General features: G+C 38.9%; 1 protein-coding gene across 4 annotated transcripts in view; it reads right to left on the reverse strand.

Moving 5' to 3' along the window:
- The window catches only part of SLC6A15 (solute carrier family 6 member 15), a 37,713-nt gene extending 17,943 nt beyond the window's left edge, over positions 1-19,770 (reverse strand). The window contains exons 1-2 of one of the 4 annotated variants that reach the window (XM_027679861.1): positions 19,593-19,770; positions 8,669-9,149 (exon numbers count right to left, since the gene is read on the reverse strand). In XM_027679861.1, coding sequence (XP_027535662.1) covers positions 8,669-8,957 — 289 coding nt within the window. In that variant the 5' untranslated portion in view covers positions 8,958-9,149; positions 19,593-19,770. Of the gene's footprint in view, positions 1-2,264; positions 2,348-8,668; positions 9,150-14,343; positions 14,420-19,206; positions 19,263-19,592 lie in introns of those variants that run through there. The other 3 variants (XM_027679862.1, XM_027679863.1, XM_027679864.1) reach the window with 3 other exon arrangements.
- Positions 19,771-19,985: the final 215 nt, after the last annotated feature.

Genomic DNA, 19,985 nt, shown 5'->3' on the forward strand with positions numbered 1-19,985 from the left:
CTGAACTGAGCCCACCCTTTAATCCTAAGGTTCATCTGCCGGGGCCAAGCAAGCTTGGACAATGGCAGTGAGGTCCTCAGGACGTAGGTTTGTTTAGAGTGACCTTCTCATAGATGGATGGCCTCACAGGGCTAATGGGCTCCATCTGCCTGGGGGACCGGGGAATCGAACCTGGGTCGCAGCAGTGAGAGTCCTGCATGCTAACCACTAGGCCACCAGGGGTCCCTAAGTAAGTCTAATTGCAAGCAAATATACACTAAGTGCACTGAAAAGTTCAGAGCCTAACTTTCTCCTCAGTGTTGTGGAATACTTAGTACTAGAGCTAAGAAAACATGTAGGCATCAGCAATTAGCAATGTGGCACTCAACTTTCTTTCACGTGCGGCTCTCATACTGCAATATAGACTACTGCACTGGCTGGCCAACTAACTCAAAGGGCTTAGAATTTCTGTTTGCAACCATTGCTAAAGAAAAGCATTTAAGAGATGCAGACTGCAGCATGTTAAAGCAAGATCACAGAAGCTTAGACTCAGAGCTATTAACTTGTATGATCAGTCTATTCATCTCTGTGATGAGAGAGATGCTGAACAAAGTTCAGAAACCAATTTGACATTTACCCTCAACTCCAACTAAGTCTTACTTCAAGTTTATTTATCCAGTGTCGACTTTCTAGGGCTTGTTTAGGAGTCTATCAAAGTACACTGTCATTTTAATATACTTAGTGGGCAGCTTATCTCATGGAATACAGTTTATTTTAGAAAACTTAAACTTTTCTAGGCTCACGGAAGGTGGTCTCAGATGTTTTGGTACCATCCATTCCTATTTAGGTCCGCTTCCTATTTTGCTCTTCATGAAATACACACTGATTGGACATCCCCTTCCATTACAATTATCTTACAAAGATACAAAGCATGGAGTAACTGCAGTCTTGAGGCCAAGACTAGTGGGAAAAAAGACAGAAGAAATAAAATCTGCGAAAAACTAGGGCCCCCAGCGCAAGACATTGACCTGTTGGAAGGAGTCCAGAGACAAGACACCAAGTTGATCACAAGGCTGAAAGACAGACTTGAGAAAGTTGGGGTTATTCAGCCTGGAGAAGAGAAAGTTCCGGAGAGACCTTACAGCAGCCTTCCTGTACCTAAAGGGGGCCTACAAGGGAGCTGGAGAGGAACTTTTAACAAGGGCATGTAGTGACAGGACAAGGACAAACGGACTTAAGCTGAAGGAGAGTAGGTTTAGATTAGATATTAGGAACAAATTCTTTAGTATATGGTTGGTGAGGCACTGAAACAGGTTACCCAGAGAGGTTGTGAATTCCCCATCCCTGGAAGCATTCAAGGCCAACTTGGATGGTGCTCTGAGTAACCTGGTTTAGTGGAAGGTTCCTTGCTCGTGGCAGGGGAATTGGAACTAGATAATCTTTAAGGTCGCTTCCAACCCAAAACATTCGACAATTCTGTGAAAAACTACTAGTGGACCAGACAAAGAATATTAATCTTATGTACCTCACAGTCTATAGGCTATGTTAGCAATGAAGTAGCTTCCGTGTTTTATTTTCATGATATGATAATATGCTATGCAATGATATTGTCTGAGCAGCATTTGGTCAAAACCTATGCCAGGCTCTGAAAAATATACCTGTTTTGAGGTTATGATACTCCCTTCATAGAGCCAAACATCACAGCCTATCTACCCATTTCAGTGTCTACTGAAAGATTGTACCCGCTACAGTGTCTACTGAAAGATTGTTTTTACTGAGGTAGCAGCTACATTCCCATTCAGTACTTCGGTGTCTCTTGTAGTTCATCTTCTATGTGCACATAATGGAAAGAATACAAAGGATTTACTTTCTATGAGGAAAAGAGAGACAGCAGAGACAGAAAGAAAAAATGTGAGGAAAACTGAGGAACAGAGCAACAATCACATTCCAAAATGAGGGGTACTATCTGTCTTAAGAATATGTACGACAAATACCATTAAATACCTGTGATTTATCATCAACATTCGCTCAAAACTTCTGCAACGCAGAAGTCAATTCACATTGCAAGTGAGAAGCTTTGGCATCACTATCATTAAAAATCTGGTCATACAATTAATTGAAAGTCAACAGTACATAGTTTTTATATCATCTAACTGTAAATTGATACAGTAATTGATACAGAGCTATTGTAAATGATACATTAGATCTTAATTAGGCAGGTGTGGCATAGCTGAGCAGAGACAAACCTAAACAGCTCAAAAAAAATTGGGGCCTAAGTGACTTACCCTGTATCCCACTGGATGACTGTACTAGAGCAGGAACTGAACCCAGCTCTTCAGTGTCCCAGTCCACAACCTTAATCACAAGGCTGCAAAGTTAAGCACATGTTTAAAGACTGGGTGGATGTGGGTATTTTATGGTGCAGTATGAATGTAAGTTGCAAGATTTATCAGTTGGATTCTACTAAATGAGTTAAATAAATGTGGTGTTAAATCTACATTACATTAGACATGACACAACCCTGTAATTCAGCGTGGGTAGCCAGACAGCAGAGTTCACCACTATACTGCTAGGTTTGTGCAAAGCACCTGAAGTGCTAGTCTTCTGCTGAGCTCCTTTCAGATCTTGTTCCCCTCCCCAAAAAGGACATAGGGAAAGTTGTGCATGTATGAGTTTCAGTATGATACAGTTTGGATGTAGCTGGATTATACAACTGTATATCACAAGTGCAAAGGGCTTCTGTGTCTAGAGTCAACATGAAACCACAACATCTCTGGGCATATATTTTGCTGAAGTCTTCCCTTGAAGCTAGATATACTTCAAAGACAGACATCTTCCCTTCATCCTAAAACAGAATTACTATGGAAACAGCTCAGCATGTCTCTTACTTGTCTGGGCATGAAAACATGGGTCCTTGCAGTATTGGATAAGGACTATTTTCATTTGAATTAGAATAATAAACTATACACACTGGTCTTGAACAACATCCTCCAATCAGTTGTCTGCTACCTCTACCAGCTAAGCTCCCTTCTGAATACTACAATTCTGTGTAGTTCTGGATCTCCAGGTCTCCTTTCTACATATACGAAATTATTCCACTGTGAAGCCACTTTTTTTTTTTTGCATATTTTGGCCTTAAACACTGGCTTCCATATTAAAAAAAATAATCTCAACTTCATAAGGAAAAAACATACCTCTTCCTTCTTCTTCAATAGAATGAATAACAATGATACAAAAGATTTCATGAACTGGGGACTGTTAACACTGCGCACAGCATTGCTTTGATTCCTTAATTTTTTTATTTAATCAAGCATCACAATGGGATAGATGGTAAATTGTCTCTCTTGATATTACAATAAGTACTACATTTGACAACATTATTGACAGAAGTGGAATAATAACATTTCAATTTAAGCTCTTATAAATGCTTAGGAAAAAATCATAAAATTACATGATTCATAGTGATTAAAGAGTTGGAAAATAATTTCAAAAGCAGTAATGCAAGGTGACATAACCATTAGCATCTTGACAGTACAGAAGAACTTTTCTTCTTCTAGCCATTTGTGATGTAACCTGAAAAATATATTAATTTTCCAGATTTGTTTCATCTGCTTCTGTGTGAGATTTTAATTGTCTAGTGTCCAATTTAATTCTTACTCAATCAAGGTGAAGTTTATCACTGTCTTGAAGAGAGATCCTAGTTCTTATCACTTACTAGACTATTACTAATAGAATGCAAGCAAGAAGCTAACATACAGATGAATATCAAGTTCTTTTCCATGTCAAATGCTAAAATTTTCAAAGTTATTACAAGCGGGCAACAGAACACTATAGGTTAACAGTCTGCTAGGCTTCTGTAAGTGAAATTATTCACCACTACAAAAATACGAACTGCTTTTATCAGAAAAACTCCGATAGATGGTTTTATGTTCTATCTGTACTATCCTACTGATAGGATAGTCTTCCTGTCACTAGTTTCACTTAAAAATGTTCAGGTATGCCTTTTTACAAAACTGTGCTTAAAGTATGAAAATCTCCTTAGCCAATAAGCTTCAATGAAGAATTACACTTGCAAAATAAAACCAAAACATTTTCAGCACACTACAGTACAACTAAATTTCAAGTCTGATAATACAGAACTCACAAAAAAATACTGAAGTCATCAGTGAACTCAAGGTATGGAATATAAATTATTGATCAAAAGCTAAATAATAAAGCCTTTGAATCCATACTCAAGCGTTGGAATACAAGGAAACGCTTTGCTTCCATTTCTCTCGTATTAGGACAATCAAACTGCAGCTCCTAACAACTCCCTGGTTTTTAACAGTTTTTATACTTCTCTCTCTGCAGTTCTCCACTATAACTGCTGTGCTTTTTCATAATATCACAGAACTTTACTGTTCCATCTCCTGGTATTTCAGTAGAAAATTCAGACTATTTAACTGTAAAGACTCAGGATGTGACTCTACCCAGGTAAATCTTTTCAAAACATACTGACAATATCATCTGCTACAATTTTCCCTACACTGCTTATAGTTTTTATCTGTTATCGTTGTTTACTAGTTCTTTTGACCTTTTACATCATAGAGATATTAAAGATTGACTTAAAAAAAAAATCAGGAAAATTAAGTTAATGCTCACAAAAATACAAGATTAAATCTTTGGGTGTGTAGTATTTTGTGGACTCCTCAATTTTCTTCATAAAAACACTTACTCATTTTAGCAAAACAGCTAATTTAATTTGCTTTTGTTACTTCTACTTAGCTGAAAGAAATATTTTACTTCTGCTAATCCTAAAGGAAAATGACAATATTTCCTTTGTTTGAAAAAAGTGAAAGGTGTGCAAGCTGTTCTCCAGATGACAGAAATGAACAGCAGGAAAATATAGATCTAGTTTGTCACTATTAGCCTTCTCAGCAAGTCTGGGTAGACCTGAGGGGTTCATTTTAAGGCTCACTATCAATCACAGAAAGCTGAGGCAGCTCTAAAACTATGGCATGCTAACAGAGGTTATAAACCTAAACTGTTATATAGGAACTGTGCCTATCTGAACAAACGCACGTATTCATCTTTATGTAGTAAAGGAGTAATAAACAAACTGTATAGTGCAAAATGAATATTAAAAACATTTAAAGCTAACTTAGAGCACACCCAGCTCCAGCGCAAATCACCTCTCAAGAACCAAGAAGAAACAGCTTTTTTTATCTATTGGGCTGTAAAGAGTGGAAGAGGTCCCCCAAGTGCCAGATGGGGACTGGGCATTGCCCACCAGGGGTAAAGAGGGTTTGTGGTGAGGACAGAGAGATCTATAGTCAGTTCCTCAAAACTTTACTGAACATCTTCAGCCCCTCACTCCCAGAGCTTAAAATTCCTTTATGACCTCCCTCTCAAGTCAAGAAAACTAGCACCCTCAAGTGTGCTCAGTTACCTCCCAGCCTCTTTTTTTTCCTCTCAATACCTTGTGCATTACAGCTACATCCCCAGTGTGGATACAAGTTCATCCCAGCTGCATGATAGCCTTTCCTCTCACCTCTCCCAACGAACTTTTCTGGGAATGAGATAAGTGTGAGTCAGCAAAGAGCTGCCCAGTCTAACTGTAACTTAATTAACCACAAAAAATACCTGATGTTACTCTAAATATTTATGAGTTTATATTAATTAAAGCAAGAGGAGAAACTGTTAAATAATCACAAAAAATAAAGTGCAGGAAACTGGTTTGGTGGTACAGACCAGACTCAGAAACAGAGACTGCAAAAATACCCAGGGAAGCCCAAATTCTTGGTGCAGTGTAGCGCTACACAAGTTACTTTTAAAGATGGTATCACAGGTATCTCAGTGAAGCAGTACAGAGCTCTGAAGTCAGGATCGTTGGCATACCACAGGCCATAGCCATAAACAAACTAAATATCTACAGAAAAGAGGGAAAGAAACACTCAATTTTTTTCTGCACATAATCCTTGAATAACATATCTATTTGAGCTAATCTGACTGTGCCTCATCTATGTTTATTTTGTTAGTTTTGCTGTTCTTGTCACGGAATTTTAAAAAAAAGACAAAACGGAAGATTACTACACATTTAGGATTTGCCTTTTCTTTTACCGGTGGCTTTGGAGCACAATATTGGAAGAAACCTGTGAAGCAAAGTAATGACAAATGAGTAACTATGTTTTATACTTCTTTTTGGTTTAAATTGGAACAGGATTTATTGGTTTACCACTTTGTAATATATTCCCCTCACCTGATGGTATTTGCCAGATATTAGTTCCTTAAACACAGAGAAGAAAATGAAAAATGTTTGGACTAAACTGAAGGTGGAGACATAGTCATACACTTCATAGAAAGGCTGTTTACCTTATATTAAGAGACTTCAACAGGTATTTATAGTAAAGCCTTATCAGCAGAAGATTACAGAACAGTTCTGACACTGATACTTAGAACGGGTTATGTAAAACCACTCTAATTTTACCTAGAATAAAATATATTTGAAATAATATATGTAGGAGAAAACAGAACCTCATATAAAATGTGTGTAGGTTTTCTTACCATGTGTTTGAAGTTTTCCCTCCCTCCCCCTATTCTTTTATACACTTGCGAGAATTATCTGTCCATCTGTGCACACATAAAAAAGCACCAATGTACTTTACACATTTCTAAGTTTTGTGTCACCTTCTCCATCTTGCATTATGATTAACTTGAAAAATCTAGCAAGCTTTAGCTCTAATAACCACTTCCTTTTCTCTGTTGTTCAGAAGGCAGCAATTTGCTAAAATGATGCAAAATTACTGTTAAAAGCTAAATACACCCTTGTCTCAGCCACGTGCAGAAAACATACCACCACAGATTACATTATACACATACAAGTTCCTGCAATCACAGCACAGGAGAAAACCTTCAATCTGAAGCGACACCATAGTTATTTTTTCAAGTTTGAGTAATGGAGTGCCATAATCCCCGAAGGTTGGCTGGTTTGAGGTTTCAGGGTTTTTCAATTTTTTTTCTACAATGAGAAATTATTAATTCCTTTAATACATTTATATTTGACCTGAATTAAATTTACCATCACTGGTAGAGTAACTTTAAAAGCACCTAACAGCATGAAACCAACACCCTAAGAAGCATACTAATGGATCCTTTCTGTTGGTTCTAAGAAGAATCCAAAGGGCTTGCAAAATTAGCAACTAATTATAAGAAACACTGACTTTAAAAGGGACACAACTACACAAAATAAACTGTTGCAATGCCTTATCCTTGAGACTACATCTTGACGCCATATTCAGGATGAAATTATAGAGAATATAAACATTTTCATGATACACTTTAAACTATGAATCACCTTGTTTCAAAAATTATTCATTAACAAATGTATTTTTTTAAACTAGTAGTGATAAATGATTAGTTCTATACTGTGTCTAGTAGTCTAGACAGGATTGCTATCCACTGAAAAGCTATGGGTTTTGAGAAACTACATTCAACATGTTCTCTCAGTCAACATTAGTCATAGATGAAGAAAATTTTAGGTTCCACACAAATCATTAATCAACCATTTAATGACTTACTATCCAGAATAAAAGACAAAAAAGGGCAGTTAAATGCGTGAAAAAAATTTACAGTAACTAAATATAAAAGACTTTAGACTTTATCCTGGAGATAGAATATTTGAAAGGAGAAACTTCATTTTTACTACTTGAACTGAGAGAAAACAAATTGAGAATTATACATTTATTATATTCTAAGTTCATTTCTATCTTCCTTAATTACATCAGTTGTGTCATTCAACTTCTAAAATTCACCATGAGTAAAATGCTGTTCTTTATTTTCTGTACACATTCACTTTCTGTATCATAAAAAGTGACAGGTTTGTTCTGAATTCATCTAAGCAATTAGCTACAATAGGATGTGCATCAATGTAGTATAGTAGGGTACAGTATAGCATAGGATAAAAAAACTAATCCTGCACTCATAGAGGAAGGAAAGTCTCTAGCCTCATACTTCAAACTGCATACAAGACCATAGATGGTCAATGAACAAACAGCCTGATGTTACTGTTCTAAGTGAAAGGTAACTTGTTATTTAGGAAAACAGTTAACCCTCTAACAGCACAAGAACAGATGCAGTCTCTTAGTGTAATGATTTAAATTATTCATTATCAGTAAAAGAAAAAAAACAAACAAAACCTTTTTCCCCTCCTACAGAATTTTGGTATTCTTGTCAACAGTAAATCATGAGCAAATGGCCAGGAGCTAAAAGCTAAAAAGCTAGGAAGTTAAGGTGTGAAGCTCAGTACTGCTAAATTCTAAAAGACCAAAAGCCTTGATTTATTGACCAAGTACTATAAAGAACACTTTAGCACAACAATAACCAGGTCCTATATAATGCAGCCCTCCATAAAAATGTGTTTTGCTTAGCCGCTAGTTTGACCACTAGTTAAGGTCATATCAAGAACTTTCACCTGTAAAATGAGGAAATGGCATGTTAGAAGAATCTGCTACTAACTTAAATGGATACCTCTTTCTAAATAAAGAGAATATGGGTTTTTCCTCACAGGCTCTGGCAAAAATTAAAAGAAAAGCCTGACATATTGAAGCAGGTTTTACTGTGGCAGGTTTTACTGTGGCTATCTTTGCTAGCTTCAAAACCTGCAAGGTTTGCATTATCATTTAGGTACAACTAGCTATATCACAAAACTTACCTCCACCATTTTTCTGACAGAGATATGGGAATCGCCATACATTCCCCAATCCCACAGAAAATCCAACTTGAGCAAGGATATACTGGAGTTTGCTGTTCCAAGCAGGTCTTTCATCTTCTACATCTGAGCCTTCTTCAACATCTACATCTTTTTCTTCCCGGTCATCAACCATAAGTTCACTCTTCTTAAAGGCATCATCAGAAGAGTCCTCATTAGAGAGCAGGTCCTTAACTGACTCAATGACCTCATCATCTAATTCTCTTTTCACTACCTTGCTGTTCTTAGGCATTTGTAATACGAGACAAACAGCAAGGAAGTCAAGTTCAGCTGAGACAGACAGACAGACAAACACTGAAGCTCTCCCTCTGCTTGGACAAAAATATTGAAGAAACGGATTGAAGATGGTGCCTGATGAGTCCTTGATACCAGCAAATCAAGAGTAAGGACTTCTGCTTCTGAACGTTTGTTCTACCAAAAGTGTCTGTGGGGAAAAAAAAATAAAAAAAGATATTACACTACTACGCAGAGAAAACTTAATTTTGAAATCACGTGCTTTGTTTTACCCATTTCTGCTTAATGATTTGACAAGAGGAGAAAAAGACAAGAAAGGGATGTTAGCCACTTCCAAACTGTAGGGAATAAGTTCAATGTTTGGTCTTAAATATTTATATAGAGTACATTTCATTCACTTGCTGAGGGTTTCGTTTTGATTTTGTTCCTAAAGACTGATAGGCTAATTGCTCATATTTTGATAGCATAACAAGATTCTTCTTATCAGGCATAATGGGATATGCACTTTACGCAAAATTTAGGAGCCCAATTCCATTACTTCCTGACTTTACAGTTGTACTTGAATGTATTAAAAGTATATTTTAACCAAAGTAGATTAAGTTGTTCAGTCCATTTCAGAAAGTCATGCAGCAATTAAAATTTTGATATTTGGTATGCACTTAGTGCTTCAAAAGCAAGAGTGACTTATTTCCTGTTATTCTTCACCAAGGACTATATAATCACAACCATAGTTTCAAAGGAGAGATGCTCATCTTTGATGCTTTAGATATTTTTAATTATTTCCTATTTCTAAGAAACTATGTGAAATATCTGAAAAGCCATAACCAAATACATTTAAAAGGCCTACTGTTCCAAACTTGTATGTAGGGAGACAAAAATGCCCACATTTGAATATGTCTTTTTCTTAAACACAAGGAATCATTTAAAAAGACAGTCAGACTTGCTTGCAGCTGCTGTACTGAAGGTAACCATAATATTTTGGGGAGGACTGTTTTTCAGTAAATTCTTCTCTAATCACATGGGATAAAACTAGTATGTGCAAAGCCATCTGCACAATTAAGAGTCTTAAAAGGGATTTAAATTATGTGTTAAGCTTCATGAAAGCCCTAAAGAGGGTATACACAAGAAGTCTAATCAAGAACTGCTAACTGATGAGAATCAGAAATTACTCCAGGAAACATAAGACCTATCAGCTTTTGCTTATGGACTTGCTGCAACATCTGGTCTATAGTACAAAGGCTGTATCATGTCCTGACAAACTCTCATGCAGTAGAGAACTGCAAGGTACAGTTTGCACAGTAACTGAGAGATGAAGCACCTCATGGTTGCTTCTGTGACAGACCCAAAGGAAAGACGTTAAGCCATTGGAACCCAGCACAGAGCTTATCAAGATGAGACTTTATAGCAACAGAAATAAAACCTCTTGTCACCACAAGTACTATCACTAGCCTCCTAGGCAACAGGGCAATTACCTTTTCCAATAATTTCCAAGGATTTGGAAGTTGAACTTCACTCCAGTTGCCTACTGAACTCCATTGTAACCTTGTTTCACTCATTCCCTAGACTTCCAACACTGTCTTCTCACTTTTCCTTCTGTTACTGCCTCTTCTCAGCAACTCCAGTTCTGGCAGTCAGCCCAAATTTTTTAAGCACAGTAGAGCCTACTTGGCTTATGATCTGCTTCATGTTTACCAATGTCACTGGAGGGTTCAGGGTCCTAAAAACCATCCTTCTGCCATGCAGTGGAACTAGTATCAGGCTTTGACTTGATACCAGTTCTTAAAAAAAAAAAAAATTAAGCATATGAGCTATACACAGAACAGTAGAATGGGGAAAGAGAGTTGTTTAGACAATAGAGAAATCCTAACACAGTATCCTTCATATCTGGGTTAAATAATATCTGTTTGAGCCTTTTTTTATCTGTTCTGTCCTTTGTATTGCAAACTCTTCAAAGGACTCCACCCTCTTCTAGTTCATATATGATGAGCTCTTAGCTCTGACTGAGATACCTATGTAGACACAAAATGTACACACCAGTAATACATTATGTTGAAGCATTTAAGCAGTCCTAATGGAGCTTTGGACTATAAACCACAGCATCTGGTACTTCAAACACTACTTTTAGTCACATTTCAAACATTTTTTTTTCCTTTTGTTCCACTGATGTAAATTAGAGCAGCTTCTCAGTTCCTGTAATTAGTAACAAGCTCGGGGATTACATTAAAATGAAACAATTTTTTCTCCGTATTTAATAGAACAGCTGCACATGTGGAACCGTCTGTAGGTCTGAAATCCTTCTCTAACTGCAATAAGCAAAAGAGATTTTCAGTCAAAAAGGCACAAGTCATCCATCAGTATTTACTGAAATGTTCTAAAAGGTCATATCTGTATTAATTATTTCAGATTCAGTAACTTGCAGGGCAGCAATATGATTTACCTGGAGCTCTCACAATTGAGTCAATTCCAACAGAAATTGCATCATTCTATCCTGCCACGCATTAAACATTGTATTGCTACACTTCAAGATAAACTAGGCTTGATACTTTTACTCCTAGCATAGTACTGTATTAATTTCCCTTTAATTAACCTTCCATTAAGCAGGACATTATCCATAGAACTACCACTGTACAGACTTGCAATACTTGCAGGGCTTGAGAAAATGTGGGAGGCATGCTCAGCAGAATGGTCCACGGTTTTAACAGTACTGGTTTTCTAATTGAATATATTATTATTGGCCAGACTGCACCAAGGATACAGGACAGTCCTTCAGGTCACATCACAAATCCAAAGGCAGTCCTCAATTATCAGAGTTAACAACTTGGTCTCTGTATTAAAGGAGTTGGTACTAAACCAAACGAGGAGTCCTACCTCACCAGATGCTACCATCAGGTACAAAGGTTTGAAGTGTGGTCCCAGCTGGTTTGTGCAAGGAGCCTGCCAGTCTATCCTCGGCGCTCCCAGATCACAGTCAGTGATGTGCACAGAAGGCTCTCTCTTTGATCCAAATCAAACCCACACAGAAGGCTGATATCAAACCACTCAGCTCAAGCTCGGCCTAGATATGAATGCTCCCGAGTGAAGACTGAATAGGGAGAAACTGAATAAGGTTACTCCCCAGAACAGTTTAGATAAACATGAACCACTGAACAAGCTTGCTTTCTCTTTTTTTTTCCCCCATATCACAGTATTGAACTTTAGCACTTCAACATATAAAATGTTATTTTAGGTTCCCACATCATTTGGATGTAGTCCAGTATTGAACTGAAGTTCTTCACCAGCAACAAATTAGGAAATATCACACCAAATTCTCCTAAAATCCCTCTTCAGTTAGTTCTACCACTGGTTACCTTCTACACTGCCTCATGCAGTAATACAGCATTATGCGATGGATGTTTTCCCCTAAGTATCATTTAAAAATTTAAATAACAAATCACCATTTTACTAAGGATTTATAAAACTAAGTATCGTTACATTAGGACTCCAAGTCCTAAATCTTGTCAGGAATTTTAAAACATTACTATGCTATTACCAGCACCTTGGATTAAAATTAAAATGTCATTTAGCCCTATTAAAGCTATTTGTTTTGTAGGTTGGAATTTTTTTTCTGTCTTGGATTTAGATCATGGAATTTGATCAACTGGCTTAGCTCTGATTTCCAGGCAGTTTTGTCATCCTTTTTGTGACTCAAATGATATCACCTGTCAGATAAAACACTGAAGGGAAATTTTTATCATCACATTTACTGAAGAATATGTTTCTCTGGACTTTTACACAACTGAAGTGAGCAAATAAGGATGGTATCCCTTTTCTTATGTAAAATTACATCTACAAAAAAAATCTAAAATTAAACGGACAAGTTTCTGTATTGTTTGAGGAAATTTAACTGAATGGAAATTGATGAACAGCTAGAGGAAATTGGTTCAGCTAGAAGAACATTTAGAAAATTATTCTGTCAGTGAAATAACACCAATCTATAACCTGAGTTAGCATAAACAAGTTTTTGGAAAAAACTTACTAAACCAAACACATAAGCTAGATTTTGATTAGGTCTTACTAGCATTGTCCCAAATCTTCGTTCGTGAAGCCTAGCCATAATGACTAGCATTGTCACGGATATTTTAAAATCTATTTCTTTCTCATAGTGGAACATAAAACAGAGTGAGTCTTTTTTGACATATCAAGCAAACTCTAGACCCCAACTTTCTCTCTCAAAACACAGTGAGAATTTTGTTATTTTCTTCTATGGAGGAAGAATCAAGCCTTAATGCATCAGCATGCAGAAGTAAAGTAACCTGATTAGACTACCACATTACTAGCAGATTAAGCAGTAATAATCCCTTGCAACAAGGAATTCAGACCCAAATTAGCTCTCTGGGAGATCCAGGCTCACTACAGAATTTTTACTTCAGCTGCAGGCCTGCATTCAGAAATCCTGGCAAATTCACAAAATCCACTGACCAAACTGCAAGCATTTGCAGTAAGACCCAAAGGAACTTCATTAGTCAAAGCACCAAAAGACACACTGAAAAACTTTGCTTCACACCCTTTTCTCACAATCTTGCTTGTATGGAATGTGTAGTAAGGGAGTTGTGCTGAGTCTGTCCAACACTCTCTGCTCCTCTTCACTGTTACACTGGTAATGAATCTTATATTGGGCTCCTTTCGACACATCTCTATCAGACAGCTCTGCATGCCAATATACAGGCACCTACTAGAAGAACATACACTTCTAGTTGTCTCAACTGTGTAATACAAGTAAACAACTAAAAGTTATGAGGCTGGAGATTTTGCCAACATGTACAGAAAAACAGGCACAAAAAAAGTCTCACCAATTTGAAAGTATAAGAGTACAACTGCCCCATGCTCTTGGAATTACAGCCTCTATAAAAAGCCATTTGTAAGGTAATTTCATGTTTAAAACATCCCACAATATTATTGCAACAACTAACTAAATGTTAAAGAACTTCTAGCGGTGCTTTTCTGACATAAATTACAACACGATAATTTTACATTGTGTTCCTTTTTAAAACGAGCAGTTCCCTCTGAAAAGGAAAGGCCAAAAAACTCTCCATTCTTTTCTAACACAGTGTACTTTTTATACTTTTATAATCTTACTTTTACATACGATGAAAACATAGCAATTTGGCAAAATTACCTACATTTAATTTTTAATGCATTACAAATCTTCAATATCTGTTTCAATCTTCAATATGAGTTGGAAAGAAGGGGGGAAAAATTAAAATCATGAGTTCATACTTCATAAAAGACTATAAAGAAAGTCCAGACTTTCTAGAAGGCTACTGTCATATCATAAAACCAAACAAAAACAAAATCAACAAACAAAAAACACAAACAAAAAAACAGACCAAGAAAAGAATGGGTACCTTTTTATGTTCAATGTTTGTCATTAAAGGAATAAAGAGATCAATGTTCTGTTCTTCAGAGCACTGTGTTCTTCTCCTATGAAGCAGTTAACATACCAATATGCTACACGAGGGTAGCAAAATGCAATAAAAAGCTGCAGCCAGTTCACATTACTTTAATCTCGGCTTTGAACAAATGCAGTGTACCAGCCCAGTCCCACAAGCTTACGTCTTACATTCCTGTTCACCAAATCTTCACCTTGACTCCCAATGAAGAAACCAGGATGATTCAGCAGAGGACACAGAACTAAAAATCAGGATCCTCACCATGGCATATGTTCATAGAAGATTTTTATTGATATTCATGCCAAAGGTTTCAGTCTGTATGAAATCACTGCAGGAGAACTATACGCAAAGGTGAAGAAGAGGAGCCTTTGCACCAAAAGGAAACCTACAGAATGCATTTTAAACACGAGTCTATGAGCTGGGAAGAAGAAAGTACGATGGGAACAACCAATACAGAAAAACAAAAACCAAAATTTTAGGAGCAAGGGACTGCTGTGAGTCTACAAAAAGGAATCTGGCCACTGGTGCAGACAGGATGAGAAGAACAGTTTATGACCACCACATTTGAGTGAGAAAGAGAGGAAGAAGACTGCAGGAGCAGACCAGGTTTTGTGGGAGTACTGTGATTGTGAAGAATGGCTATCGCTGGGGGAATCTGCGTACAGATAATTATTTGAGCAAGAGTTACACTGTGTTACAGTACTCATTGCACAGACTGAACTACTGCTGCAATGCAGCATTGTGTTCTTTGGCGGAAATAGGAATATGCACCATAGCCTTTTTGCCTAGCCAAGTCCATTTGTATCTATCTACTGAAGCAGCCATTATGCTGCTCTTCAGCATGAACTACACGATCTAGCATTTTGCCCTACCTAGTTTAATACAGCCTGTCAGTAACAGATAGAGATTCAATAGGTGCTTAACTCAATCGTAATTATTCTACACAAACTTGCATTAGCATGTCTCAGAAAACATCACTGAAGAATGCAGAGAAATCAATGTTATATGTACACAACACCATAAAAAAAAAGAGCTCTGTGGGCTATGGGAGACTTGAAAGCATTAGAAAAAGAGAATGTTTTTTATTCTGTTGTCTATATAATGAAATAATTTACACTATAGCAAAACTATTTAAAAATGAAAGACTAAATTCACACCTTCTGCAGATATGGGTAGTTACACAGACTTCAGTAACACTGCATTTGTTTCATATTGCTGGGAAATTTATTCTCAGTTCCTACAAAATGTTCTTCCTGGCTTCATCTTACATCAAGACCCTGCACAGACTCAAATGCAGACTATTTCTGGCCCAGATTAGTCTTCTTAAATTTTAGTTACAGGAGAATACCTTCTACTATTATAAGACAAACAAAATGATTTCACAAAAATAGCAAAATTTCTGTCTCAGGATTGTTCATTATCAATAGACTTGATTTTAACAGCTTGTATTACTACTTTCAAATCACTGGCCAAACAGAAATACTTAAGAGACAGATCGTTACAACCTAGAGCTCTTAAATGTCATTTTGCTCTTTTCATTGAACATAAACTAATTTAAAGAGTTTATTGCTTTACTGTAGTTTCTCACCTGCTTTCACAGATTTCTCAGTATTTTCTTCTCACAAATCAACTTTAATTATATACTTCACAGACTTACAGTACGAGCTAACTGTAATCTCCTATTCAGATGGAGAAAATGTATCACTTATTCTGCAGTCTTTTATTTACATGTACTTCAATGAAGAAACAAATTCAGTAGTTACCACTCTTCCAGCTGAAGACAAGTAAAGTAAACTCACCAACTATGAAAAACTCTACCCCTCCTTGGTCAGACTCAAAAGGTGTAACTACTGGCAACTTGAAACAAAATCTCCATTTTGCAAGTCACCATATAAGATACAAGAGGACCACGGGTTTATTGTACAATCTTATCACAGTTCTTAGAAGTGAGAGGATATAAAAGTATATTTAGTATTTCATTAAAGTACTAATGTTAATTTAAGTTGTAAAATCAAGTACTGAAAGTTTGACTTTATCAGACACATAGTTGCCCTGAGACCCTAACTGTCTGCCGTCAGTGCTTTAGAATGCTTTACAAGTAAATCAAGTAGTCCTTGGGAAGAATTTATGTGATTATTTCTTCCTCTGTTTTTTATGCATAAGCAAACAAGCTGAAGTGATCATAGATGAGTTAGCAGAAATCTTACTTCCTCTGATTATTTAATTTCATTATATGAATCATGCTTTTAAGTAATGTTACAATAAATCCCTATGTTTTTAAAAAGAAACACTGCAAATGTCTTATTGGAGCTAGCATCCCTTCTCCATTTTGGCTTAAAGAGAGCATGCTGAATCATTAACACTGCAGCACACGTTTCTGACTCTTGAAATGCAAAAATACCATTTGCCAGCAGCAAAAAATTATTTTCCCAAATTGGGAAGTAGACTAGTGGCACCATGACTCAAGGCATTGCTGTCCACAGTGTTACATAACCTTTTCCTTTGCTTTCTCCCATACAAATAAGGAATCCCTAGTCTTAAGAGTGAAGGATAAGAATGCAGAGATCTGTTTCAGTGTAGACATATGGGAAGTTCAGTCCAGTTATTGCCATAGCCTAAAGCAACCATTCTGGCAGTCACCACAGTGTTTTCACATTACTTTGTATGGCCTTGCCAGGTTTTGTGCTTCCAGCTCTTCAGTAGAATAGCACTGTTTTGTCAATGATACTTCTTTTCCTAAATTATTTGAGAACATTTTTCGAATAATGGCAATGTTACTTTGAATCAATTTTCAAGGAAGAAGGGAGTTGCTCAAGATGCCACCTGCTGATATGTCAAAGTTATTCTGCAACTGAGAATTCAGAGGTCTTTAAAGTCACATGGAAAAGCTGCTACCACTGCTATGGTGATCTATAAAACACAGGACTGAAAACTGTCCTTCTAAAATCAACAAGTATTTTGTCTTTTAATTAAGAACACTATTGCTTGATATGAGTGAAACAGCACAATGGAAAGTACTTGGGGATACAGGTGGACATGTCCTTATATTGTGTAAACTTTTGGTTGTACTCTAGAGAATTTCAGAAAAAAGTCTTCCCAAAAAGATTCCTACCATGAATAATTCCCAAGTGCTGTAATTCCTTGCCACCTGAGCAACAACTACTCCAACAGACCTTAACAATGCAATTTGTATCAAAAGGAATAGCAGTAATTAGTAGGTTGTGCTTCCAAATAACCTGTGATATTTTCATTTTCTGACAAATTCAGCATTTTAAAAGTTTTGTGCATACAGGCTTTTGCAACGTGAAAAAAAAACCTCTAAGAACAAGACATGAAAGGTCAACAGGAATCAGCTTATGCCGTAAAACTAGTTTCAAGATGCCTTGGCAGTTTCACATACTCAAGTTGCACTACTGGTGACACATCTGAACAGCTATAAAACCGTTTTGTTTTTCATGCACAGATCAAAACCCATGGGACTTTTTGTTCTTGAGTCTCAAGTGCAGAGCTGAGCCCAAAGGGAGTGTCTGATAGGCACTGAATGCAGGCTGTAATTCTATCATTATCTTAATATGGTCTATGTGCAAAAAAAAAATCTTCTGTATTAGCCAAGACAAAATTAAGCAATCTTTCCTAAGTATTTTTTACAGTTTCCTTTTTAATGTGATGCTGATAATGGGAAATACACTGCTAAACAGAAAGAAGCTGAGTATGTTGGCATTATTTTTTTAATCAAATGGAGTAAGCTGGCCGCATAATAAATCCAGTGTACATCAGATAACAAAATCTTTACCTTATTTATAATTTCCTTTGGAGGGGGGAAACAGAGAATTGGATCCCTGTCACAGCAACTCATCGATGGTGACATACTACTTAAAAATTATTAGGCTTCTCTTAGAAATCCACCCTACAGCAGTGAACTTGCTATGTAGCAATACCACATGGAAAATAAAATGGCGGATGTGGTCCTTTACAAATAAACAAAGTGCAATTTATTTAAACACATCAAATCCCACCACAACCCCTCATATGGCAGGTCAGTGTGATTGTGCAGCCACATTTCAATCGTCTCATTTACTTCCACAACAAAAGCAACAAAATTCTTCTTGTGCAGAAATTCCAGTCTGCTCTAATACTAGAAAAATCAGAACAAAACCAGTCAACGTGAGCATAGGAAATAAGAAGGATTAACAAGCAAATCAAAGAGAAGAAGAATCCCTAGGAGAAAACTGCAGGTCTGAATGCGTCCGGTGGATATACCGTAGCACAAGGTGGGCTGCAACCATCAAAATCCTGAACAGAAAACAAATCCAAGAGGCACAAAGATAGGGAGAAGGTCCTCATTACCATACCCACCCAAACATGGCTGACACCGGGGCGCACCAGCCCCCCGCCCGCCGGGGTTGCCTCCGCCTTCGCGGGGCGAGAGACGCGGGTGGCGCTGCGCTGGGAGACACCGTGCCGGGCGACGCCCACGCTCCGCGGCAACAATACAGCGCCCGGGCCCGGCCCTTGCCCCCGGCGGCGATGGTGCCCCTGGGTAGCTTCCTCACCGCCCGGCACGGTGAGGCTCGCCCTGCTCTCCCCGCGCCCGGGGCAGCCCGTGCGGGGAGGTGCATCTCCGCGGTGCTCCCAGGATGGAAACAGCCCTCGCCCCCGCTCCTTCCGAAACACGCGCTACACATGCATTCGAGGTGTTTTACGCAACACGCGGGAGATGAATGAAATTTCTTTCACTCGCGGTAGAAAAAGGATGTAAATTCTTCGCCCTTCCCAATAACAATAACTGAAACAGCCCTGTACATCTTCTTAACCTACCGCCGAGTTAAAGCACATGGGCGGCTTCCAAGGGGCGCTCGCTATTGTCTCCCGAGGGCCGGCTCTCTCCCCACCAGCGAGAGCTGGCGCCGGGGCGAAGTCAGCCTCTCCGGTGGGCTGGCGGGACACCCTGCTCCCCACAGGAAGGCGGACAGCGGGCGGAAAGGACCCCCCCCACATCCTGCCCCTTCCCGCCCAGCGACACACGCGAGGCCGGCGGGGCGAACACGCTGCCCCCGCGGTGGGGCCGCACGGCAGCGCTGGGAAAGCCCGGGGCCACCCCGCCGCGGCCACCGCCCGCCCCGCGCACACCCGCACAGCGCTCGCCGTCCTGCTGTGCCGTGCCTTTTTCTTGCCCTGCCGTGCCTTGCCATGCCATGCCTTACCTTCGCCCGCCTGGCGTTAGCTGCGGAAAGGGGGGGTCGGGTGCCCCCGCGGGCGCGGATGGCGAGCGGGGCCGTGCGGGCGCGGGGCTCAGCGGCGGGCAGGCGGCGACAGGCACATCTGCCCAGCCCTCGCTGCGGCGGCGTTTAAAGACAGACATAAAAGCGGCGGGGGGGAGAGAAAGGGGGAGGGCAGCGCCAGGCCGGGGGAACCGCACCTCCTGACGCAGGGAGGAGCGCTCACCACCCTACGCCGCCCCCCCTCGCCTGCAGCAGCATCTCCTCCGCCGGAGGCGGGCGGGGAGGAGGTAGACGCAGCTGCGGGAGGAGGAGGAGGGGGGAGGCGCCATCAGCAGCGCCACGCCAAAATCCCTGCCGCCACGCTTAGGCACCGCG

Source organism: Neopelma chrysocephalum, unplaced genomic scaffold (genome assembly GCF_003984885.1).
Source record: "Neopelma chrysocephalum unplaced genomic scaffold, ASM398488v2 Primary Assembly neopelma1_59, whole genome shotgun sequence".
NCBI lineage: Eukaryota > Metazoa > Chordata > Aves > Passeriformes > Pipridae > Neopelma > Neopelma chrysocephalum.